The sequence below is a fragment of the Electrophorus electricus genome, chromosome 7, assembly GCF_013358815.1.
Source record: "Electrophorus electricus isolate fEleEle1 chromosome 7, fEleEle1.pri, whole genome shotgun sequence".
Lineage (NCBI taxonomy): Eukaryota > Metazoa > Chordata > Actinopteri > Gymnotiformes > Gymnotidae > Electrophorus > Electrophorus electricus.
The window spans coordinates 25,164,374-25,190,121 of record NC_049541.1 but is presented as its reverse complement, the minus strand read 5'-3'; the positions used below and the strand labels follow the sequence as shown (position 1 = coordinate 25,190,121).

The 25,748-nt window shown below is 44.8% G+C and overlaps 1 protein-coding gene across 3 annotated transcripts in view; it reads left to right on the top strand.

The window, feature by feature from the left end:
- Nucleotides 1-25,748, top strand: part of cdh7a (cadherin 7a) — a 47,394-nt gene that overhangs the window by 7,899 nt on the left and 13,747 nt on the right. For all 3 annotated transcript variants that reach the window (XR_003410057.2, XR_003410056.2, XM_027001275.2), the window contains exons 3-9: nt 10,061-10,355; nt 13,689-13,808; nt 15,868-16,035; nt 16,563-16,750; nt 17,637-17,890; nt 18,413-18,549; nt 21,952-22,073. Coding sequence is in view for 1 of the 3 variants with exons in the window: in XM_027001275.2 (XP_026857076.2) it covers nt 10,061-10,355; nt 13,689-13,808; nt 15,868-16,035; nt 16,563-16,750; nt 17,637-17,890; nt 18,413-18,549; nt 21,952-22,073 (1,284 nt within the window). In the remaining 2 variants the exon portion in view is untranslated. The remainder of the gene's footprint in view (nt 1-10,060; nt 10,356-13,688; nt 13,809-15,867; nt 16,036-16,562; nt 16,751-17,636; nt 17,891-18,412; nt 18,550-21,951; nt 22,074-25,748) is intronic.

Below are 25,748 nucleotides of genomic sequence, written 5' to 3'. Positions count from 1 at the left end.
AGTTTTACCTCTGAACTCATTACTTTTTAAACTATAGTTGTTGTTTTTTTAATATATGTTTTTATCCCAAATTTTCACCCAACTTTAGTTGTGCCAGTTTACACCCACCAGCTGGCATGCTTCCTTGAAGACACGTGAAGCCAGTCACATCTTATCAAGCTGCGGCCCAGCCTGCAATGTAGGGCAGCTGAACACACCCAAGAGGAAAGTGTTAACTACCCTCATCCACAAGCACAAGCACGTCCACGCCCACTATTGGCTAGTGTTTCTGTGATTGACAGGGGACAGAGCAATGTCATCCCTCCCACCAAATGAGCAGCACAAATTTTGCTCTCTGACTGCTGGCCACGGATGGTTCTGGCATTGTTGGTGCGTGTTGGGGCGTCACTTGTTTAAACGAATTTCTGTTGACATGTCCTAAGCAGGACCTCCAAAACCAGTCCATCGATTGATTAATCAATCGATCGATAGGTAATTATTTTAGAAAGTGAATGTAAAAAGTTGCTGCTCTGAAGTTCAATTTACTTTCCAACTTCATACTGAGATTTATTACTTCTCCTGTTTTGTCTCGAGATTTCATGAGTCTTTGTCATGGCAATCTTTGTGATGCAGGTGTGCATCATGCATTAGGAGACCCACATTCCATCTGCCAGCTGATTTAGTAGTGCCGCACATTACTTGGGCTCCTGCTATTGCTAAGGCTCCTTCTAATATTTGCTCTTTGAGGCTTTCTGTTGGTTAGTGGAGCTTGGCTAAATGTAAGTTGGTGTGCACATTCCCCTCAAAGCCTTGCTTTGGCTTTTAACTGTGTCTCGCTGGCTCTCCACTAATGGCTGGATGTGGGGATGAACATGTCTGTTTAATGAATATCTGATACATTGTGTGATCTGGGCTCTTTGATATCAGGATTTCACAGTCCTGCTCCCAGATTAAAGATGTATGGATTAGTAACATGGGGAGTGCAAGAAGTCCTGCCTGGCAGTGAAATCGAGTTAGATTGTGTTGTGTTTGTATTACATTAGACACAGATTTTGGTGCTTATGTGGTTTTGTGTGTTCTGAGATACAGTGGCGATATTATTGCTGAAGTCAGAGCCTGAATTCACACCTCTAGAGAGGAGCTGAGCCCTCAGGTGGCCACCTGTCATTCACATCCCAACGGCGCCAAGCAAAGCCTCAAACAGCCATGGTGATCTTCATTAGGACCCGGGCCGTCCGCCACTCAGCCTGAATGGGAAGATCCAGGCAAAACAGATGTGACTAAACATGAGTTGAGCCTGGGCTCCGAGTGATAATTCAGCAGTCACATGCACATGCCATACTGTCTTATCCATGCACACATGAAAACACACTGCCTTTTTTCGTTTCCCCCGTCTCAGACACACTCTTGTTGCTGACTTGTTCTCTGTCTCTCTCTTTCTCTCTCCCTTACACAACTGGACACAGTGTCTCCTCCAAATATGATTATATTCTCACTCTCTCTCATACACACACCCAAACACACACTCACACACTCTTTCTCATTCACATGCTCTTGCCCTGTCTGTCTCTCTGGGATCCTGTCTCATGTTTTCTAACATCCATGCCGGTCTTAAGTAGGTGAATTTATTCACAACAGTGGTCATTGGTGTGCTTTAACCTTTCCTGGGGCTTCTTTTCATGTCTTTCATGTATTCCTCCTCCATGCTCTAGACGAACTAAAAAGATAGCTTTGGCCCACTTGGACCAGCTACAAGAAAAGGCGGAGGTTCACTTGCCTGTCTCTGCCCCTGTTTAATTATAGAACAAGGCAGAATGAAATATGGAGAACATTCATATTTCATGGAGATCATTCAGGAAATCTATCTTATATGAGTCCGATACATTACAACCCGACATGACAGGTCCCTTATGGAAAACTTTACTATTGAGGGATTGTACGTACATCCTTTTTGCCATGGGGTCTATTCTGTCCACAAAGAAAAATCAGAGAGGGCCACGTGAGGACCATGTGATGTTTACATTAAGATCATTACTGTAGAAGACTGTGGAGATTGCTAACTGGCTTGAGCATGTCCTGCAGGTGTTGTTGGCCTCGAAGGCAGGAGACGGCAGACATAGCTACAAACGAGTTGACATGCAGAACTCAGATCAGACAGGCTGCTGACTGAACGGAATTTTCAACGCTCCCGGAGGCGAGCACCAAAACCATTAGGAACGTTTTGTCATTGCTCATCTCTTTGGCAGCACATCATACCAGTCAGAGCTGGGAGGGTCTCCTTCGGATCAGTTTTTACTGATCCCAGGAATTTGTCACATTGGGCATGGAATGGGAAAAGACACTTGAACACGCTTTGGGATCAGCCTGTAAAGTTCATCGTATGTAAGACATACATACGGTGTGTCTCATGAGATATTTTTTAACACTCATAGGTGTATGCACAAACACAACCCTCCTCCTGGTTCTTTCCACAGTGCTGTTTTTCTTTCTCGGGAAACAAAACAAGATGAAGTTCCACAATTAATAACCTCAAAAAAAAAACTTTCAAAATGAGTCCAAATACAATGCTTGTGTTGCATTAATGAGTTGTCTAGGACTACAGCAGAAAGCGTTCACTTTCTCAGGTGTCATTTTTAACATGCTGATCACTGACAACAAAGGAATAAATGAGTAACCAGAAAGAAAAAAAGCCCAATTCTGTAAATAAATGACGACAGAGTTAAATCAATGCAATAAATGAGTAAATAGCTTTTGATGGCTGATTTTTGAAGAGCCTCCAGGCAGTGCATATATAACGCACTTAATATGTAATTATACCAGAGAGGTTTTAATGAATATTCTTTTGTCATCTTGATATTGTAAAAGCAGTAACTGAGATTATTGCTCATGACCCCTCCGTGGCCTGATGAATATTGATATGATCGGCCCTGCTTGAATAAAGCAGTCAAATAAAGGGGTATCATGGGGGCACCATGAATAATACATATCTTAGTCTCTATGGTGGATTCAGTAATTCCAATAATTATTAGTGATGACCCCAGTGTCTCTGACTAAAGAACACATTCATTACTGTACTCACAGACTCCAGTGAGTTTGCGAGGAGCTGAGCAGGAGTGTAGTTTTCTAAAAGCTCCATAGCGCTGGGTTTTAATGATTGGCAGTCCCGCTTAAAGGCTGGAAATGCAACTTTTGGCTTTTAGAATAACGGCCGTTAATTTGGCATGGAAGTGCTGCTGTAGTAGCGGCACTTGGCACGTTTTTCCCCTGCTCCATGGCAGCCTGCTCGCATCAGCGAGAGTCAGCCCGTCAGCCAAGGCGGCAGGGTGAGATCAGGGGAGACAGTGTGGCGCAGGGCCTGTCACAGGCAGTCGTGGCACAGGGCCCGCCCAGAACCAATCCCTGAGCCAACCGTCGAGGGGTGGCTCAGCCCCTGGAGAGAGAATGCCTCCGAGGCCTGCTTGCATCACATGGCGGAGTGTGTGCAATAGCTGCCGTCAGTGTTGCTGGTGCAGTCTTTTTGTATTTTTATTTTCTTTCCATTGTCAAATTCAGCTCATGCCACACCTCCCAAACAAAGGCCTAAAATGATGAGTAGGCCAGCAGTGACAGCATTACCTGCTGGCAAGGGTTGCCAGATACCCCCAAAACCCTCCACCCCTTGGCCAGGTTGAGCACATGACACACACTCTCCATTCCTTCCTTCTTCTATCACCTCACTGATCTCCCACCCATCCCCCCAGACAAATTCAACTGAGTGAAATGGAGAAGGAAAAGAGGCTTTATCATGTTGGGATCAGCAAGTGCTCCCTGGACCCTCCTGGGAGTGATTTCTAACATGTGTTTGATAATTAGGTGTGTTGCAGAAGGAGCCTTTTCGTCTGCTTCAGTAGAGGGCTGCTGCAGATGAGAGCCATCAGGTTGGCAATCATGACCCGCAATCTCACGCCAGTGGCACGCACACATGCACATGCACGCATACAAGACGTGTGGACTGTACACCTGCGCTCAAACACATGCAGGCATGATCACGTTGTACAAACACAGGTGGATACTGTACTTGCAAACATTCTGTTTCACACACACACACACACACACACACACAGCTATGAAAGATGAACACAAAGGTCTATTCAGATAATTAAGGCTGGGCATATTGGGTGTAGGTGACACCAGCACTGCTCTTTTGAGAGAACCTGGCAGAGTCTTCCTCTCATGGAGGACAATATGAAATGATGCCTCTGGATTTAATGACGAGGAATAAGCAAAGGATTCCCCTACAATACACAAGGAATAAGACTCTTGAGTCCCATGGCCCAGAGCCGCACCACAATACAATACGATTCCATTTGCATTTATATAGCGCCTTTAAGATGTTGATTCAGGTGAAATATTGCAATGGGGAACGGATTCATCACCTTGAGACCACATTCGAAAGGCAGAGGCAGTGCAGTGCCACACGTGAAAAGCCATCAGGTACGAATGATTGACTTATCTCCCATAGTCAGGCATTTGCATTGTGGCGTGCCCCATCGGAAGCCGATGCTCGGGATGGCTTTCAAAACAGCCGGAAAACTCCAGTAATAAAGCGGCCAGTGGCTCTGGGAAATGGGTGGTGCTCTGCCCACACCTGTCGCTTGAAGTTAAATGTCACAAACAAAAGAGGGCGACGAATGCCAGCCTTGATTTTTATCACCCCTCTACAGCGCCCAAAGAATACCTTACATGCACCTGCAGGGGCGACGGAAACGTGTGCGAGTCAGGAGAATTGCCACAGTGAATGATAGCTGAACAACTTGTAATATCTTAAGTTATTGCTTCAAAACTTGAGTGTAGTTGGAGTGATTTCAGAATTGCGGGCTGCAGTGGGTCAAGCTTTCTGGGACTTGATTATGTCTCTCACACTAAATGATAGTGGGAATCCTTCAATGTCTGTGGGAATTTTTCATTGACAGTCCTTTTCAATGTTGCTTGGTCTGTGCCTGTAGTTGGCATTTTACCTGGATGGGAGCATGTGTGCTGTGTGCTGCGCTTGTGCAGATGATGAGGTACAATCTTAGCCTGAATTTGTGTGTACAGGCACTTGTTTTTTTGTGTGCACTGTTGCACAAAAGACACTGTGCATTATTGAATGTCGTCTTTAACATGTCCTAAAAGATGGGCCAAGTCATCTGTTACAGGCTAAATGTAATTGGAAAGAGCATTAAAATTACATTTGCAAAAGCTCTGAAATGCAGGCACATTTGGGCACATTCCATAATGCAAAGGGATGCGGTTTGAAGTTTCAATGACCTTAGGTCACCATACTGAACAGAAGGCACAGGCATGTTTTATATAGGATATTTATAGTGTAAATATAAAAAGCTCAATTTTACTATGTACACTTAACGTAGAGAACACTTAGTGCACATAGTAACTGCAGATGCTATTTACACCAAATGTGCATAGTCAAATCACACTATGTGTGCTAAATGTAGGCAGAATGTTACTATGTACATACGGTGTAAATGACAGCTATTTACACTTAAGGTTGCAATGTTCTTGATGATACTATTTGCAGTTCTTATATTAAGTTCATATAGAAACACCATGTATCATGTTTCATTATACTGATTTGGCCATAACCTTTATTCAGCAATAACATTTTGCTATAAGTGCAAACAGTGTCATGGTGCTTACCAGCATTATTCTCTCTAGCATCTGATTACTATTCTTGTCTGATTAGTACTAAATTTTCTCTGCCACATATGCATGTGTCTGATCTGTCTGATGAATAGTAGGGTACATTTCAATTTTGTAATACATTTTAACCACACTAAAGAATAGCTCTTTCTGTTGCAAATAACCAATTGCAATGCATCAATACTTAGGTCTGAAGGTATAATTAAATGTGTTTTATCGAAGAAAGTAAAACTTAGAGGAAAGAACATTATTCAAGTATGTGAATGACAGCTTTGACCACAAAGGAATCAAACTCTTGCTCTAAAATAGGTAGCCAAGTAAGTAAGAAAAGAAAAAAAAAATGAAATAAGGTAAAGTGTAATATAGTAGAAAAAAATAGAAAGGAAAATAAGAAAAAAAGGATGTCAAATAAATTCAACCATCATAAAATATTCCTGTTCTTGCTGCTGAAATGAGATGATGCTTAATGTATTTCGCTCCTCCACATTCTTTTGCTGAACAGTTGGGACAGTGTCCTTCAAGATGGCCTCTACATTCTAAAATATGACTATGAGATGACATGATATTTAACCATAAATTAATGCCCAAGGACAAATTTAATGATATCTAACTAGCTATCCGACTGGCTTAATTGCCCTAGCACATACAACCAATGGGAGTGATGCATTATTGGACTTTAAACCTCAAGTATTTAAGCTAATTTGAGTTTCTCAGTTATTCATTCATGCATTACAACATACAAATTTAGCTAAGCTAGCCAATGTATCCAGACACACTAATTAACTCAACATGGCTCCATACTCAGAAGTCATGTTAATGTTAACACGCAAATTTACCCACTTTCTAAAGTTGATGAGATATAAACAAACAATCTGAAACTTACCTAGCTAGTGTTTACCAGCTTAAATATTGAACATAACTGAAAATACAATCCTCTTGACTCTCTTTGTGTAACTTAACATTAACTGTTTTTATACTCCACCAAGCAATATGAGCTTACTGCTAGCATTATGATGCTATACTGCTAAAATAGCGACCACAAATGCTAATTAAAATTAGATAAAATATATTGCTTAAGTAATAAATACTACTACTACTAATAATAATAATAATAATAATTATTATTATTATTATTATTATTATTATTATTATTATTATTATAGAAATAAAAGTCAAACTTGATTAACCGAGTCTTCAGTTTCCTCAGTCTGCTGCTGCTGGAGCTGCTGATTCTGGCGCCAAATTTGAGCGATGGCCGTTATTTGCACGTGATTTACTAGGCAGGGTGCAAATAGCCAAGCTGTGTTAATGCTATTTTTCACTTAGTACAAATATTTACTCCCGATATATTTTACACGTGTTTATATTTTATATAATTTATGTATATATTGACATATTCATTCATATGTAACGTAGGGTTAACTCTTTTTTTGCTATATAATAGGTTGTTATTGGATTAAATTCGTTTAGAAAGGTAAATGAAGGAGTGTGAGAGTGACTATGTGAAGTTTGGGATTTAAGATTGTAGATGGTTCAGTTTTGCAGGTCATACTGTAAAATATAACAGGTTTATTTAGACATGTTATGTGTGAAGTGTGTGTCACCTGTGGCTGAGGAATATGATGAATAGTTCGGATGTTACTATGCCACAGTCGGCATGGACACTCAGGGAAGTTGCTTTATTTTATCATTATTTACTCTTCGTGTGCTCTAGATATGTAATTCATTTCGCAGCACTCGGTTCTTTAACAAGAGCCATGTTCAAAAGCTTGATCGCGCCGATATAGGTAATTAAGAGAGAAGCCTCCATCTGTAATGCGGCCAGACTGCACAAATTCAGTCACACTTTGGGAATCGCAACCAACGAATTACGCCGAATCAAGGGTAACGCTTAGCCAAACACCGCAGCGAGGCAATCACTCAAAGAAACACGGCCCAACGCACGTTTTGCTGCAAAGTTTGTTTTAGCTCGAAATGCGCTCATTAAACGCGACTGCAAGGAAAGTAATTGATATGTGCTGGCAGGCAAGAAAGCACCACGTTTCTAATCAGCCGACAGAGCTGGAGAGAGAAGAGGAGGACGCCGTGTTAAGGACGCTCCTGTACAATCCAGGAAGGATCGAGACAGATGAACGGTAAATTAGCCGTGTGTAAAACACGCGCCGTGTGTAATCTCATCGCATAATTGGCCTTGCCGTTTTTTTTTTTGCCTGAGACAGATGACAGGGTTGTAATGACTGTCTTCATTTGTCTTGCTTTATTGCGGCGTAATGCGCCAGCGGCACGGACCTGGCCGCGCTCCTGCCGAGCGAGGGTTTACAGGGCGGAATCAGCAGCCGCCAGCAGATTCCGTCTCTTTCGGCGATCCTTCACCGGAGCACTCTTTGCATCCGACAGTGCGAGGAAAGCGCCGGGGTCAATAACTCCTTTAATGGACCCTCGCCGAACATCAAGCGCTGGGCTGATGGCTTCGTTTACACGTGTGAACGGCAGCACCGTCGCCGCCTAGCCGTGCCTGCAGTCCCTCCGAAGATTGTTTAGAAATCCTTGGCTGCGGTAATGATTACTGACATTCTAACAACCTCAACAAATACTGGCATCCGTCCGGTTTTATTACGAGCGGCAATGAGGATTCATCTCACTGGAGTCTGGGGCCTCACAATGGCTCAATACAGATTAAGAGTGAAGCAGCTAGCCATTCACCCCACACCAAGGCAGAAATAGGAGTGATGGACAGAGCTCACTCATGGCAAAGACCCATAGTAAAAGAGAGAGAATATTTCAGGTGAAAGCCCCTGGTCTACTGGTCACTCTGCTGCCTCGTTCTCTCTCTCTCTCTCTCTCTCTCTCTCTCTCTCTCTCTCTCTCTCTCTCTCTCTCTCTCTCTCTCTCTCTCTCATCTTTTCTCTTCATGATGACCCCTCATTCTCTTTTCCTCACTCCCCTTTTCATTACTTTATTCTCCTGCCCAGGCTTCCTGCACTCCATTAAGCTGTGCTTGTGTTTGTGTGTGTCTGTGTGTCTGTATGTGTACCCACCCACATGCATATACGAAGGTAATAATTCTGGTTTGTACTGCCTCGGCTGATCTATATGTAAGTGTGGCCTTTGGAGCAATAAAGCACAATACACAAATTGTAATAAGCCATGGTAGTCATTTTACAAAATTATACCTACAATAAAGATTTTGCATAAAATAACATGTGAAGTAAAGCACTGAGTTCAGCCAAACACCACTTCTTCATACTGACATTGGTCCCTAGAGAATCACTGAAACTCATGGCCAACAAATATTAACGTTTGAATAATTAGGCTTCACTGTCATGAAGAAACTAAATTTTTGTGAACGGTATTTCCTCCCAGATGCTGTAATATTTTGACATATTATTTTTTTGTGTTTTGGGGATAAAGCGCAGTTTCATCATTAAACTGTTAATGAAGAGTTTTTGTGAAACTCAGTGGACATTATAAAACAGAACTGAACCACAGCAGTGGATAGAAACACAGTCACATGTGGGCCCGACTGTACAGCTGATTGGTGGATGTTTACATGAGCAAAGACAGGCATTGGTGCTTTTTTCACCAGGAGCCAGCTTGGAGGCTGGTTTCCTACTGTGCTATGGGACTTACTCATTTGGTTGGTTAAGATGACACATGTAGCATAGTTGGATGCAGATGAACACATCTCTTCAGAAGACCAAAGCGGTTATATGGTTTAAGCAAAAGGACAGAAAATGACAAGCTTAGTATTTGTGGTTTTGTATTCTCCATGAGAGAGCTCATAAATATTTTTTCAGCTCAAATGCAGGAATAAACAAGTGAGAAAAAAAGAGGTTTGGTTTTAACAGAGGCAAAAAAAAGAGTTGCAGAAGAGACTTGTTAGTCAGAGTCTGTGGACTGTGAGTAAAAATGGTCATGATAGATATTTCAGCAAAACTCAAATGGGATTTGCTACTATAGTGATTTTCATTTAAATACAAAGAGGCCCCTGAGACTAAGAAAAGGGTTTTACTTTGTCAAAATGGACTTGCGGTTCTTCACCATGAATCAATGGTGCTGTTAAAACGTGAAATTTAAGTAATATTTACAACAGACCATAGCTTAGAAAGAATGCTTAGTACGGATGCCAGGAGGCGTAGAGGGTTTATTGCATCTTGAAGACTGACAGTAATGAATATGCAACCTTCGATCTAGGAACATTAAGCCTAAAAATGTCATTGTCACTCAAAGGTAATTTTAATTTACTTCACATGTGATTTACAGTATGAAAGATATTATTTGGGACAAGGTTTGTGGTATTCAAAATGAATAAAATCAGTATTAATAAGTGAGATTCTTTCTCAATCTCTTTCACTTAACTCTCTCTCTCTCTTTCTCTCTCTTTAAATGTCTCTCTGCACAGCTCCACTCGGACGTAGATAAAGGGGAAGGGAGGATTAAGTATGTGCTCTCGGGCGAGGGCGCTACCACCATTTTCACCATCGACGAGAACACGGGCGACATCCACGCCACAAAGAGGCTGGACCGCGAGGAGCAGGCGTACTACACGCTGAGGGCGCAGGCCCGCGACCGGGCCTCCAACCTCCCTGTTGAGCCCGAGTCAGAGTTCGTCATCAAGGTGCAGGACATCAACGACAATGAGCCCAAGTTCCCCGACGGCCCGTACCAGGCCCAAGTGCCTGAAATGTCTCCAGTTGGTGAGTGACCATACTCTTAATGAACCCGGGTGACTGGGGAGACACTGACGTTTTGCTGTGATATTGGGCATCAGTAATTAGCGACTTTAAAGTATTAGTAAAGTGCTGTCATTTTATTAGGTACACCTGCTCCATAGCTGTACAAAACATGCTGCCATATGCTTCACTTTTTTATACAATAAGTTAATCCACCACAACTACAGTATTAATTTATCTATATAATTTATCTAATATTATACACTGCAGTCCTCTTCCCTTTGTGCTGTATTTATATCATTTACATTACCTTTGCAGCATTGGGTAGATGCGCTTATCCAGAAAAAAACTTATATCATAAACTAAAATATATGCATTTATATGTACATACATAAAATATCCAGAGATTACCTGCAGGTTTTAAAAGAGGTCATTAGTTAAAGACGCCAATGGAAACATAGCACCAAAAAAAGGATTGGTAGCATATTAACATACTTCTAGAGTAGGTGTACCTAATGAGATGTGTCCGCATCCAGAGTGACAGATAAATCCTACTCGTTTCATATACTTGAACATCGCAGTTCACTATCACAAAACATTTGTTTTCTAGTCCCATGGTCTGAGAGGTAGTCAGCATTTATCTCATACCAACAGTAGAGTGCTATATATCGCGCCAAGACATGAAAGGAGAGGAATGTTCCTGTCTTTATCGTCTCCTGTCGAACGGGTTTGACTTTTTCTATGACAAAAAATTTGTGTGCTTCAGAACTAAATGCAGATTTGTCACTGAAAGAAGTGTCTTTGCTAACTGGCAGCTTGGTAATGCCGTAAAAATACACAATTAGTTCAAAACGTATACTTTAAGTTACTCATCTGACCGATCATTAGAGCATCGTGATATAAACCCACCTAAATCAGTCACGAGGCAGGTAATATTTACACTCCACACATGCTGCTAAAAGCTTTTGTTTGCCACTGTTTGACCATGCAGAGCACAGAGCTCTTGACAATCAGTGGGAGAGGGCTGACATGCTGTTTTATAATAGCAATTAACATGTGGGCTGCCAGTGTCTGTCCAGACCTAGGAGCAAAACCATTAGCCTCTGCAAACGCAGGCGACCGCGTTCTCAGCGACCGCCTTACAGATCAATTTAAAATCATTAGTGGCTGAGTGCTGATGAATAGACTTGTTTAATGAGAAAATTATTAATTTAATTTAGTAATTAAGAAACAGGAGATTGTTTGCTACTGCAGACCTTTACGGCCCCTTTTACGCATCTCTCTCTCTCTCTCTCTCTCGCTCTCTCTCGCTCTCTCTCTCTCATACTCTCACCTGACACCCAGTGTGGAATTTCATAATGGACACTTATCATAACACCTCCGGCCTGGTCATTTTTCACGCCTTGCGGTTATTATTAACATGTGAGCGCGACCACATTAAAACATCATTGTCGAGTCAGCCTGCCAGACCACGTTAGGAAAAGGTGTATGAGTGCAGTTTCCCCCCTCTTCTCTCCCTAATTGAATTCCATTACTGGCTGAAAGAGGATAAGGCTCAGCTGTGCCCCCGGGAAGCCTTATGGGCACCGTGGCTGGTGCTCACAGCTGGGACACAGGAACTCTTTTCGCAAGTGAAATGTGGCATCGGATTGAAAGACAACATAGGTCTGATTGCGAAAGTCGCCCTCATCAGCACTTGCCTGGAAGAGCCACCTCTGTTCTTAACTTCCAGGTGAGGTTGTCATCTTGATAAGCTGTACCATGCATAACTGGTGTTAGTTCCCCCATTCGTGACTGGCATTCTTAAAGCCCAAACATTCTTTAAATCAAATGACTCACCAGCGTTCATTTTGTCACAGTATAGCCAACTTCTTGATGAGTGGTCTATTTATTTATTTATTTATTGTGCTGATAGCTCAAATAACTGGTTTTAGGGCTTATATTATATACACATATGCAGGGGCGGTTGTGTGAAGCACATTAATCAATATGTCATGTCTTATTACAGCGCTGAGCATCGGCTAATGAGGAAAGACAGTGTAACTGATGGTGGGAAAGATTTAAAGCAAGCTTAAAACAACATATTTCTGACTGAAAGAGCAAACAAGGTACCAATGTGCTTGTGAATGAGAAATCTTAGCTGTAGAGGATGCAGAATAAATTCCCTTATTGTCTGTGCCTGATATTACAGTAAGTGCTCTCTTACGCTATGAGTAAACCAAGGATTTATTCGGGTTCTGTGTGACCATAGCTATTAAAAAAAAAAAAAACTTAATTTTATCTGTTAGTTGCTATCCATTAGTTAATGTCTAAAGCAATTTTCTTTCCGAGCAGCAAGCTAGCTCTGAATGTGTGGTGGGAGAGAAATGAAATCACAACCCATCATCTGATAGCAAGTAAGGCCTTTTCACTGGAGGTCCACGTGCCATGGTATTTCTGCGGTGTCCCGGTTTCGCTCCTGGACTCCCATCGGCGTCCTCCAGATGTTCAGCTTTCAGATAGGACACGAATTGGGCCCAGGCCCAAATGTCTTATTTACTCTTTTCACGAGCAAATGCGTTTAAGGAAAAAAATTCTGTGCTTTTCCGGGGAACACCACAGCCTACACCAGCCCATAAATTGTGCTCGAATGAAGGCCCAGCACTTTCCATTAGCCGTTTTACCGTTTAAATAAAATCTATCTGGTATATATCAGCTACCCAGCCAGGCAATATTAAAGTTCCCCTGTGGTTTCATACCAGGGCAAAGACATCTGTGTTCCTACAGAACTACAGATTGTGCATGTATGTGTGTGTGACAGAGAGGGAGAGGGAGAAAGACAGAGAGAGATTTCTTCTGCAAAGAAAGGACCACAATGCATGGACAGAAAAATGAATTAAAGCACGAAACCTGTCTGGCAAACAAACCTATCTGCGCACTTGTGAGCAGAACTTTGAGTGGAGGCATAACAGTCAGGAAACTTTACAAGCAGAAGATTGAAAATGTGGCCAATCCGGTACGACTCAGAGGAAGACTACAGGCAGGCTTACTGTGATGGCATGTAGCATTGGCTGGGTTTGGATTCATTTGTGGATACAGCACTCAGGAAACGTGGAAACAATCACCATAACGACACAAACCGAAGTCACATGCCATAGAGGGAAGCCGCCCGCAGCCCTCCGACTTTCCATCCACTTTCAGGGAAGAATGGAAATTTAAGTAGCTCATTCCCATTTGATTGAATTGAGGGCTTTGAATTTATTTTGGTTTCAGACAAGTCCCTGCAGTGTTTCAGATTCTTCCAATTCCCAGGACATTTAAAATCGCCCCACCCCGTGCAGTACTTTAAGGAATAAAGATGCTGTTGTTGTTTTTCAGGCACATCCGTGGTCGAGGTGAAGGCAACGGACGCAGATGACCCCACGTACGGCAACAGCGCTAGGGTCGTCTACAGCATTCTCGAGGGGCAGCCATATTTCTCCGTTGAACCCAAAACAGGTACAAATTAAGCAACAAACAAGTTAATGGTAAAGGGCCACGTGCTCGCAGTGACCCGTGTCATCTTCTTGCAAGAGTCTTATGTTTCCTGGTTATCTACAACCAAAGGAGCCCTGTAAAGTTGGGAATAATGCAACAGCTAACCTTTATATTGTCTTTGGAGATCTTGTCACTTATCGGTGCCTAGGTACTTCGGCTGGTGTGTCGGGAAATTGCAGTGGAAATGTGCAACCGTTACACTGTAAGCATGCTGCGGTATCCTTTGCTGTGGGACAGTGCTGCTTTTAGGTCACTTGGTACTGCGTTCGGAATGTGGCGCCAGTTCGGGCCCAACCCGAGGCGAAAGTTTAGCTTCGTGCCACAGCTCAGTGCACAGAGACTCCAGAGAGAAGCGAAGGCATCAGTCTTGCACTCCCAGGCATCTAGACGTGGCTTTCATAGCCCTTGCAGCGCGTACAAGTTAAAAATGCCCCGTGGATGGCTGCTCGAGATGCACTGATTATTCTCTGAAATATTTTTGGAAGATTTATTGTCTGGAATCTTCAAGTGGGAACAGCACTGTGACACGAAATGACGTATCTCACAAGACCATGGTGGAGTCTTGTAATATATCTTGGCCTGTCACATAGGAATAGAATCCTGGAATTAAATAATGCAGTTTAACCAGTCATGACAGCCCAGACACTCTATAGTGAAATCTCCCTACTCCCAGCTTTCAGATGAAGAGAAATTTAGCATTCAGATTTAGAGTTTCTACAGTTTCAAAAACAGTTTTTTTATATATATATATATATATATATATATATATATATATATATATATATATATATATATATATATATATGTATGTGCTTCCCAAAGTTTCCCAACCTCTTTCAAAATCCCGAGAAGTCCCTATCATATGGCAGCAGCTAATCTGGAGGAGCTGTCCTTATTGCAGCACGTGTCCTCTGAGCCATCTAATCCCAGACTCCCATTCGTCTCCAAACAAGCCGTGCTCTCGCATCATCACGCTACTGCAGATAAATGCGCCTGACTTGCCCCAGGGGCGGTGCGCGTGGGACAGCAGACACCCAACTGAGAGCGACCGAGCCTTCTTCCTCCACTCGCCGCCAGTGGTAGGGTGCAGGCCTCTTTGCTGTGAACAGTTTTATATGCTGGTGAATCAGCCTTTTTACACATTGTGGTCTGTGTGGTCGGCGGTGCGTGCAGGGAGATCATTGCGGGGCCACTGCCTGGACCTGCTCCAGCACAGAACGGGCGGAAGGAGCCAGCACGACCCATACGCCGCACATCACCTGATTACAGGAAAAGATATTATGAATGCAATCAACGTACTAGCAGTAAACTGAGGTCATACCTCCTTCCGCATAGGAGGCCTGCCATCATGGACAAATTACAGGCCCTTGATTAAACTTCTTTTTTAGTGTGTGAACTAATTTTAGAATTTTTCGTTTCTCCCAATGAGCATGTGGAAGTGACGGGTGGCAGGCACAGCAAATAGCAGCTCGTATTGATCAGGGTTTATTCCGAATGTCTGGGGCGCAGGACAGAAAACAAGACGTTTAATCGCACGGGAACGAGTCAACGGATGATAATGCCAAAACTAACAAAGATCCAGGGAGGAAATGAATTCCAAATCCAGCGCAGACGTGGGTAAAGATGGCCTGTTGCCAAGAGGCATTCTCATGATATGCTTTCGCGACGGCCAAAAAGGTCAAGTCTGGGGAAGTTCTATGCTTCGGCATTAAAGACTTTAAAATAAGACAGGCCCTGTTTCAATTAGCATGCAGGTTTGGTCTTGCCAGAGCTGGGCAGACCGTGATCCATTCCAGAATCCTTCAGTGCTAGTTATGTTGTGAGCCTATCTCGGAGGACTGTTCTTTGTAACTATTTAAGTCTAATCCTAAACCAATATCCATTGAAAGTGCACATAGTCCAAGATGATGCCTAATGTTTGCCTGGAAAACCAGCCTCACATGCAATAAAAAGTTGCTTTTTTAGTGTGAAAAGTGCAAAAGAACAGATATAGACTGATAATAGCTGCTGGTTTTTGCAGGTATCGTGAGGACAGCCCTGCCCAACATGGACCGCGAGGCGAGGGACCACTACCTCCTGGTCATCCAGGCCAAGGACATGGGCGGCCAGATGGGAGGCCTATCGGGGACCACATCTGTGACCGTCACCCTGACCGACGTCAACGACAACCCTCCGCGCTTCTTGCGAAGTATGGCTGTCCACCACACGTCCGACCCACTGGGACTGCTGTCCCAAACGCCATACGAGTCAATGTGCTATTAGCCCTAGTGATGAAGCAAGGGCCAGTGTGTCATTACCCGATAGATCGCCTGCTAAATGGAAATCCCCACTATGTTTTTCTTCATCTCATCTAACAAATGAGGAAGCGTGGACCAATGTTAATTCAGGTTATATCTCTTTACCCGTGGTGTCTCAGCAAACAACAAAGGAAACGTGGTTGTGTGTAGAGCAAATGAGAGTGTTTCTAGGCAGTTAGCTTGGTAGAGTGGTTCATGCGTCATGGTGGGGGCAGATCCGTAGCAAGAACTAACCAGGCACAGTGGCCAGGTGATAAGAGAAAAAGAGAAATAACATCAATAATTTCTGTGTGTTTGTGTTCGTGTCTGTGTGTGTGTGTGCACATGCGTGCGTGCGTGCGTGTGTGTGCGTGCGTGCGTGTGTGTGTGTGTGTGTGTGTGTGTGTATGTACGCGCACGTCTGCTGGGTTCCTTGCAGAATCCTATCAGTTTCCTGTGTCCGAGTCTCTGCCTGTGGCCTCGGTGGTGGCCAAGATAAAGGCCCTGGACTCAGATGTAGGACCCAACGCTGAGATGGAGTATAGAATTATAGAAGGGGACGGCCTTGGGGTGTTCAGGGTGGAGCCAGACAGAGACACCCAAGAAGGGGTGATAATTCTACAGAAGGTAGGTCAAAGTGCTGCCATGTAGGGGATTCCTTCCAGCCCCCCTGGTCAAGGCCAATCATGTAACCACATGGAGAAGTGTTGTGCTAAGACTGTGAATTCATGGCTAACACTTGAGCTGCCACCTCTAAGGGCATCGTTTTTCCACTGTGCATTAAACCCTTTAATGACTTTTATTGGCACCGCTGCGAATGAGCTGGCGTGGTTGTGCATGCGAAGGACGTTCGAGCTAATGGCAGAATTAGGGTGGCAAGCGAGATCGCACATGCAGATAATCTACAGGCGGTAATCCGAGGCTACAGATCCAGCTGCTTTTGAAATCTCCAGACCAAGTCCCAGATAAGATACCCGCCGGTGCCTTTGAGCTGTTGTTAAAGTCACTTGCTCCGTGCTCGACTAAAACCGGAGTGGAATATGTACTGCTACCACCGCTGTCTCAACTTGTCTAGCGGGGAATTTTCACATTGAAAGGTGGTGCCAGTGACTCTTTTTCAAAACAGACAGGTGTGATAAACGACTTTTAGAGAAGCTGTTCCGAAAGACATTTTTGGAACAGCATGTCTCTCTCTTACAATTGACAAAGCTTTGGTGCTGTCCTCTCATGATCAGTAGTCTGGTTAAATGTGAGCTGGGGGAGGAGCAGCAGATCATGAGGTCATTACGCTAGTTCTCTTATTGGCCAGTTTTCAAGACAGGATTCTGATGCAGTTTTCAGGATTCTGATGCAGTTTTCAGGCACTTCTCTTTCTGTCAGTTGTGTCGATGTTTTGAATTTCACTTTCTCTCTTTACTTATTGGTTACCCCAAAATGACTCAACTGTACAGTTCACTGACTGGGTGTTCCTCTTTCTCATTCTTCTTTCCCTCCTTCTTTGACCTGACCTCAGAGTCTCGACTTTGAGACCAAGACGAGCTACGCCCTAAAAATCGAGGCGTCCAACAGAAACACTGACCCGCGCTTCCGGGCTCATGGGCCGTTCAGTGACACGGCGATGGTGCGGCTGGCCGTGGACAATGTGGACGAGCCACCCGTGTTCGTGGCGCCGCTCAGCAGGATGGCGGTCTCGGAGGCGGCCAAAGTGGGCACCGTCGTTGGCACAGTATCCGCCCTGGACCCCGACTCCAGCAACAGCCCCATCAGGTAGGCTGGCATGGTGAGACCCACCCATTTGCCACGCATACGCACAGGCGGCATTCACCAGCAAGTGCATTTTTTTCCTTGCATTGCGTTATTGTTAATTACAACATCATTTTTTTCTTATTTCCTCCTTCAGCATTTTTGAATTACATTGATTAGCTTTGATATTGCAGATTGAGAGAGCATAAAGAGAATTGATTGCCACGGTTATTAATCCTGTCATGTGGAGCTAATACAGAAGTGTATCAGAGTGTTAATTATAGAACTCCGTCTGCCTAAATGAGCTCCACGCTTGACGCTTGTACTTCAAGATTAATGTTCCCAGCTAACTGTGTTTGGGTGACATGGGCAAGCACGAAATTATTCTGATTTGTTCTGCAAAATGGGGAAAGTGTTGATGTTGATGCAACACTGCCGTTAAAAATAACAGCTCGGCGCCACATCCGTCACAAGCGATTACGTTCTGCTGAACGGCTCGAGAGGTCGCCTCCTGCTGAGTTTGCTCCTCTGAACGTCCATCCACAGATACTCGATAGACCGCAACACCGACCTGGAGCGCTTCTTCAACATTGAGGCGTCGACTGGGGTCATCAGCACGGCCAAGCCCCTGGATCGAGAGCTCAATGCTGTGCACAACATCACCATCCTCGCTGTGGAAAGCTGTGAGTGAACCTCTCCTGCGTGGGTTTATCTCTGTAGGACCGAAGAGCCTGTTTTGCTTCATACAGAAAGGACACGCCTGTTGCAAATACGTGCTCTTTCCTTCTCCAACAAGGTCTGCGTCTGGAATTACTACACCGTTTTTTTTTCCTTTCTTACATCCTTCATAATTGAGACCTTCGAATAGCAGAGAGGTATTTCATTTTCTGGCAGATGAATAATTTTTCGTGTCCCATCACGACATGGGACTTTCAGCAGCTGGGTTTCACTCGCCACAATCCCAAATTCTATTAGAATGAAATCCCGCATACTGTAATAAGAGATAAGAATTTAAGCCTCCCGAGCAATTTCCCAATGAATATCATTATCATGAGGCTAGCGGGCTTAGACTGGCCCAACAGCTGGCTCAGAGCTGAAGTAATCAATATTTCAGACCGTATGCTGCTGGCGTGTACACCTCACCGCCTCTCTCACCGACCCTCTCCCTGAAAATCTCGAATCTGCATGTGCTAGTGCCGTGTAGCAGGTGTTCTGCAGCAGGGACGTCCGAAGCCGGCCAGCTCCTCCTGAGCCTGTGATGTGGACATGTTTAACCGGAGTGTGCCAGTTCATCATCCATCGATCTTTGTCAGATACATCTAAGCTTTCTCAAATGGACCTTGGCGTGGAAGATTGAAATGTCCGTCCTCTTTTATCTGTTTGAGGGATTGAGAGGGAAAAAGAAAGGGAGGGAAAAAGAGAGGTTGAAAAAAAAAGTTTTGGATCCATTTGTCTTTATTTTGCAGTGGCATGTTAATGACATTAGATAGCACACAGGATTTGTGATATTGGATTCTTACATTCTAAAACATTTTTTAAAATTTCCCAGCTACAGCATATGTTGTCCATTATATCATTTCAGCTTATTGCACTTGTTACAGCTCATCATATTGGTGACTACTGGTAGACTCCTGTATAGCACTGGTCATCTACAATGGCCAGTGTCCATGCCACTGGCACAAAGGGCTCATATAAGAGAACGGCAGTGGTGTAGTCAGGCATCTGTCTCTGGGCAAGTACACAGAGCTCCTGCGGTAACTGCGGGTGAACACCCAGATATCCGGTCCAGTGGCCAGTGTCCAGGCCGGCCGGGACGGAGGTGTGGATCCTTCAGCCTGTGCCATTTTTTTTTGGACTCACGGCTGTAGCCTATAAACCGCCATGGGCGGTGGGGCCCACAGGCTTCAGGCCAGCCCTGCCTCTGCCCAGCTGTGCACACGGAAGTGCAAACCTGCATGCACCACTAGACCCCCAACCAAAAAGGCCTAGCACTTCACCCACAGCACTGCTGGCAGCATGGGTGATATCAGCATGGTCCAGTGCCAGCCATCGGAAGCAGACTGAGGTGTGCAAACTGTGGTGGGAAATGATCCTTCATAGCAGTGTTTCTCAGCCCTGGTCTTGGGCTACATCTGCTCTGCAGAGTTCTCTGGTTCCCCTGATTCCACACACCACATGACGTTCAACTAATCAGCCAATTAGTAAGCCCTTCCTGAGCTGAACTCTATTAAACACATTGTATGCATATTAGAGCAATGAAAATGTTAAACTGTGCAGGGCAATAGAACTCCAGGACCACGATTTAGAACCACTGGTTTATGAGGTCAAACAAATAGATGAATGAGCTGTAACTGCGGGCTATTTTTTCCTCTCCATCGTCCAGGTGCAGAGGTCTCGGAGGCAGATGTTGCCACTCTATCTCCAACCATGGATGCAGTCCATGCCTATTTTTCTCAAGATCTTCGTGCGGGTAGGGTTAGGGGACGGAGTTCGCAATTGTTTTTATTTCCCCCTTGCCGTCTCGGATTGGCGCCAGCCACGAAACACGCAGCGCACAGTGTCCGGACGTCGGGTCGGCCTGGGTCCTGCTGTGGGTGCGCACCGCTCGAGAGCCAGCCAGGCGTGTGCAATAAATCACATGTTTCAATGAAACTCCAGCAGCAGTGAGTCAGCGCTCACAGAGCCTCACACCTACAGGGCACTTAGAGGCTCACACCTACAGGGCACTTAGTGGCTGACACCTACGAGGCACATTTATTTAGGACAGCCATTGATTCCTTTGGCTTGGGACCATGCTCACCTTCTGTGCGCCATTGTGTGGGTCACAGATAAAGGCCTGCTGATAACTGGAACAAAGGCTCATTTAAAGGAGACATTCTTTTCGTGTGGCTAACAGTGAGTGAAAACTAACAGATAGTGTTTACTTCTCATGATGTCACTTGCTAGCTGTCACTTGCAAGCTTTATCCTTTTAAGATGAACTTGTGTTTTTTCGCTGAAGTATTCCAGTAGTCCATGGTGGATTAATTTATATATAACATTTTCAGGGATATATCGTCGAGCTAATAAATATCTGTGTAGTTTGAGGAGCAAACACACAGCCACATATTCACACAGAAAATCATGCACACACACACACACAGACTCATTCTTATTAATCAGTGTTGTCGCTTGTGCTTGAAGTTGCCGAGGATTGGCACAGTGCATTCTGCAATTTCTACCAGCTGCGTCTCTTCTGGTTGACTAAGCGCTGTTTGCCCTCCACAGGTGTTCGGGTTTGGCTTGTGTTGTGAGGAGCACCACACTCATAGCTGCGTTATACGCTTACAAAAAAAAAAGGATAGGTGGCAAACCCCCATGCGGCTTATTAATTTGCTGTTTGCCAACTGTTGCATAAATAATCGTGTCCAACAATTTCCTCATATACGTTGCCAATGTAGCAAAGGCGACCTTGATATGCAGCGCGAATTAGCCCTGTGGGCCCAGCAAACAGGCGAGAATCGAAGCACCTTCTTTCATTTTCCTTAATCTTCATTCAGTCTTTTTTTCCTTCTCGATAATGTCCGAGTCACATGAGAGTCTAGTGCTGTTGGTTTGCAGCGGTGCGGTGTGGTCCAGCCTCATATCTGTTGCTGCTGCCTTAAAGTCACTGAGCCTGGAAAAAAAGGAGCATGCCTGACTCTAAACCCATAAATAATGCAGTATCCCCTCAGTCACATCGACACCCACACCTGATATTTACATCTTTCCAAGCACCTCATCCAAAAAGATGGGCTTCTAGAACATGTCTAAAACAGATTGTGTGGACTTTTTGTTAAATCCCTTCAGATATGTAATTGTAAACCTTGGGACTTCTATATTTGTTTTGTCTTTGAGCAACAGTAAGTCGTATTGAACCAGAGGTTCTTACACCAGAAGATCCAAAGATGCGTTAGATCCAGGATCACAGCGAGACATGTTGTGCTAAGCTTACTGGGAGGTCTGGGAAGGCTAACTGGGAGGTCTTGGAGGTATAATTGGGAGATCTGGGAGGCCTGACTGGGACTTTCCTCGGGTACATGCTAACTCACTCCGTCTCTCTTCCAGTGGATCCGACGCAGGTGGGAAAAGGGGTGACTCTCATCACGGTGATGGATGTGAACGACAACGCACCAGTCTTCGCTATAGAATACGAGACGTTCCTGTGTGAGAGTGTCGGCCCAGGCCAGGTACTCCACCGCCTCTCCACCACGCTGCTTGGCGAGCAAAACTCGGAGCGAAACTCGACCTTGCCAGAGCAAAACAACTGCTCGCATCATTAGCGAGTGCCTCCGGGCCACAACACTCTCTCTCGTATCAGTGACATTTTCAGATGCAGACAGTCCACTGCTTTGCGTCTTCCCACATGCATGTTCACTGATGTAAAGAAAGCAAAAGTGGCACTGTCCTTTCCAAAGTGCAACAGTTCATGAAGAGTTCATGCTTGATGAATAAAACAAATTGGTAAGGGGGATAAACGAATGCAAAGAGAATAAACCTCATACTCCAAACGTACATAATTAGCCCTTAAGTCTTGTTTGATTGGCAGTTTGGGACCTTGGGAGGTTGTGTAAGCATAAAAAACAACAAAGAACCTGACTGGATCTTTTTCTTTTGGCAGACACGCTGGTCAGACAAGCCAAAACGTTCTCCTGAACTACATGCTTTAAAGCTGCACTATGTAAAATCTGTTTATTAATATTGAAAGACGTCACATTACTGACTCGAGAAGAAAATATCTTCTAAAAACCTGAAGCTGCGAGTCACCCTGTGAAGCATGAAATATTCATTTGAAAAGCAGAGATGTCGGGAGTTGTTCAGGCCACGCCAGACATTTTAATGTCACATGCACGGGCTGAAAAAGGTCTGGCTCACTGGCTAGGCTGATTGGCTGAGTAAAGTTAGTGGGGGCGTGGCTGATCTGTACAACACTGAAAGTCAAGGACTGGAAGGAGATATCGCCAATGGTGGGCACGTCAGAGCAACGAACCCGGTCATCCTCTGTGGCTTCAACCGTGGTCAAAGCAAAGAAATGTAGAAATTATGAGAGCCAGCAAGCGAAATGGAAGAGCATCAAAGCTCAAGCTTTGACCAGAATAAACACTGGCTTGGCTGTTCAGAGGACACAACAGCTCCATGAGCTGAAGGGGTCACAGAGGGATGCTTAGTCAGCTTTTGTTTGTGGCTGAACAGGTAAATTATATTGGTGGTTTGCTAGCTAGCTGTCACTACTAAATTATTGTATTTTTTCCTTTAGAGTCCGTCCTTTGTTTTTTGACACCAGGGTAGCCATTATTCTCAGATTATTTCCAGTTTTACTGTCTATCTGTCATTGTGTCAGCAATGCTATTTTCATGTCATTGTGTTTTTCTCATAGTATTTTTCTCATTGTCTCAGGCTTGAACCTGAATTAAAATATCTGGAGAATGTGTGGTTAATGATGGCTAACTTGCTAAATTAACCTCACTGATGTTTCTTGGTGTTGCACTGGACCACTGGCTCCTGTAAGAAAGTATGTTACCTAACTTTTGACAGAAGTGCGTCCAAAAGCAGACAATTTCAAAGCAATGGATATTGAGCCAAAAAGTCTAGTTTCAAAGCACAACAAATACATATTGTTTTTCCTTAGGTTTCTAAAGAACAGTACCTTCTCCCAGCTAAACTGCTCAGGATACTGATGATAGCAACCTAGCTAGATAAAGCAACACAGTCAGATTAATCAGCCACTTTTACAGCTAAAGTTTAACCTAGTACTCAGTGAATATGAATGAGTATTATCATATATATGTACAAAAGGTCTTAAATGCAAATCCAACAATTCCTTGCCATGTGTGACAGGTGTAAACGTGTTGGGTGAAATTGTGCTCCCTTTACTGAGTGGAAATACGTCTGTTACAGCGTTCACTGATGCAGAGTGGCATCCAAGAGGGGGTCTTGACCCCCAGCCAGCTGAGAAAGCAGAGGACCCAGCTGGGCTGAAGTGTCAGGAAAACAAGAGGCTTCAGTGCAGATTTTCATGGCAGGTCTCTCTAATCGGGGGATCAAAGCACTGCGTACTGGCATGGAAACAGCTTTATGGCCATGCAAATGCAGTTGGGTGGCATGAAATTGGTTTGTTGAGGGAGTGTGGCACAGAGTAACCAGAGATAGACCTCGCTATGGTGGCCAAGGCAAAGGGCAGCATGCTACTTTTTCTCTTCTCCTTCATACTGACCATTCAGTGGAAGCAGGAGGCTTCGATACAGACACATTCAATGCCGTAATCTTATTAGGGCATTTGCCTGCCTGAGAGTCATTAATGACCGCGTTACTGGATATTTCTGTAGTAGGCTGTATAAGTCGACAGAATGGCTCAGTCCAACTGAGAGTGATACAAACCTCTGCTGGAGGCTCCGCGAGCGCAGCCGGCCTCTGATAGGGTAAGACTTTTGCTCATGCAAATGCCGGAGGCGCCGGACGTCTGTGGCGTGGCATCTGAAGTGGCCTCCAACCCTGCAGAAGAGCCCACACGGCACGAGCTCTTATGAGAATGCACAATAAAGGCTGGATGTGGGCAAGCTCTGGCAGCAGGTCCCGCGCCGTTGCCCGGGAGAGATCTGGGATCGAACAGCGGCATCTGTCAGAAAACAGCCTGATTGAGTCTGAGTGATTTGGAGACCAGTGGAATGGCTGTATAGACAGTATAAAAAACACTCATCTCTCCCGTCGGAGCTTTTAAGCAGGAGAAGAGGAGCCCTGCAGGGGTGCAGGAGATGGAGCTCGGCAGCTCCCCATGGGAAGATCATTGTTTGTGGCCCCCAGCAATTAGGCCCCGTGTGCCTGCCTGTCGCCAGAACTAGTGCGCCATCTTCGCCGGAGAGAAGCATTAGCAAAAAGCTCTTCCTGTGCCTCTCTGGCCCACCCAGACCCACCCAGACCCACCCAACCCTTTCCACTTTCCCATATTGCTGTCATATTAAGAGGCAATTGACTTTGCCCGGTGTCTGGGGCCCTGGCAGAGTGCCTGGACACTCCCCTCTCTGCTGAGCCAAGAGCCGCAGTCATACGCGACCCGGTCACCCCCAGCCCACAGCCCCACCGCAGGCTCTTTGACCACGCTACCATCGCTCGGCGAGAGTCAAAGACACTTTTGATAAGTCATGTTTCCTGTTAGAGATTAGACCCTTATTACAGTTTCCATTTTCACTGCTCACAGCAGTGGAAACCCTTCTCTGAATTTGGAAGACTGATATTAAAGGCTCCAGGCTTCTATATAACCATGAGACTGATAACCACATCTTCCTTTCTGCACAGTTACTCATATGACCTTTTTACTTGTTGCCCCAATAGCAGGACTTTTTAATATTTTCATGTAAAGCATTGCAGCAACTACGCAGAGAGGAAATACGATATACAAATCCTGACAATCACGCTCACTTGTATTATCATATCACGCACTCAGAATGCGGACGGCATGGATGCCATCCCAGGCAGCCTCTGGGCGCAATTTCTTCATCGCTCCTGTGATACACGTCAGCCACGCATTTCTGCACCAGACGCGATAGGCCTGCCCCATCTAGGGCCCCGCCACTCGGAAACAGCTTACGCGCGAAGCCCTTGAATTCCAATGAGCTCCGCCGAGCTGCGGAGGAGGTGTTGCGTACTGCTGCCAGCGCTACCTGCTTCCCTCTTATCAAACCCGACAGATTTATTTTTCCCCATCGCCCCTCGCGGAGCGTCTGTGACACAGAGAAGGCGGCGCTCGCTGCGGACTAAAACAGATGGCTGGTTGTAAAGAAAAACTCCCCAGGCCCCCAGCGCCACGGGCGCCTCTAATGGGGTCGCGCCAGGCGCTCGTCTTCTCCCTCCGTTTCTGGCTGGCGCCG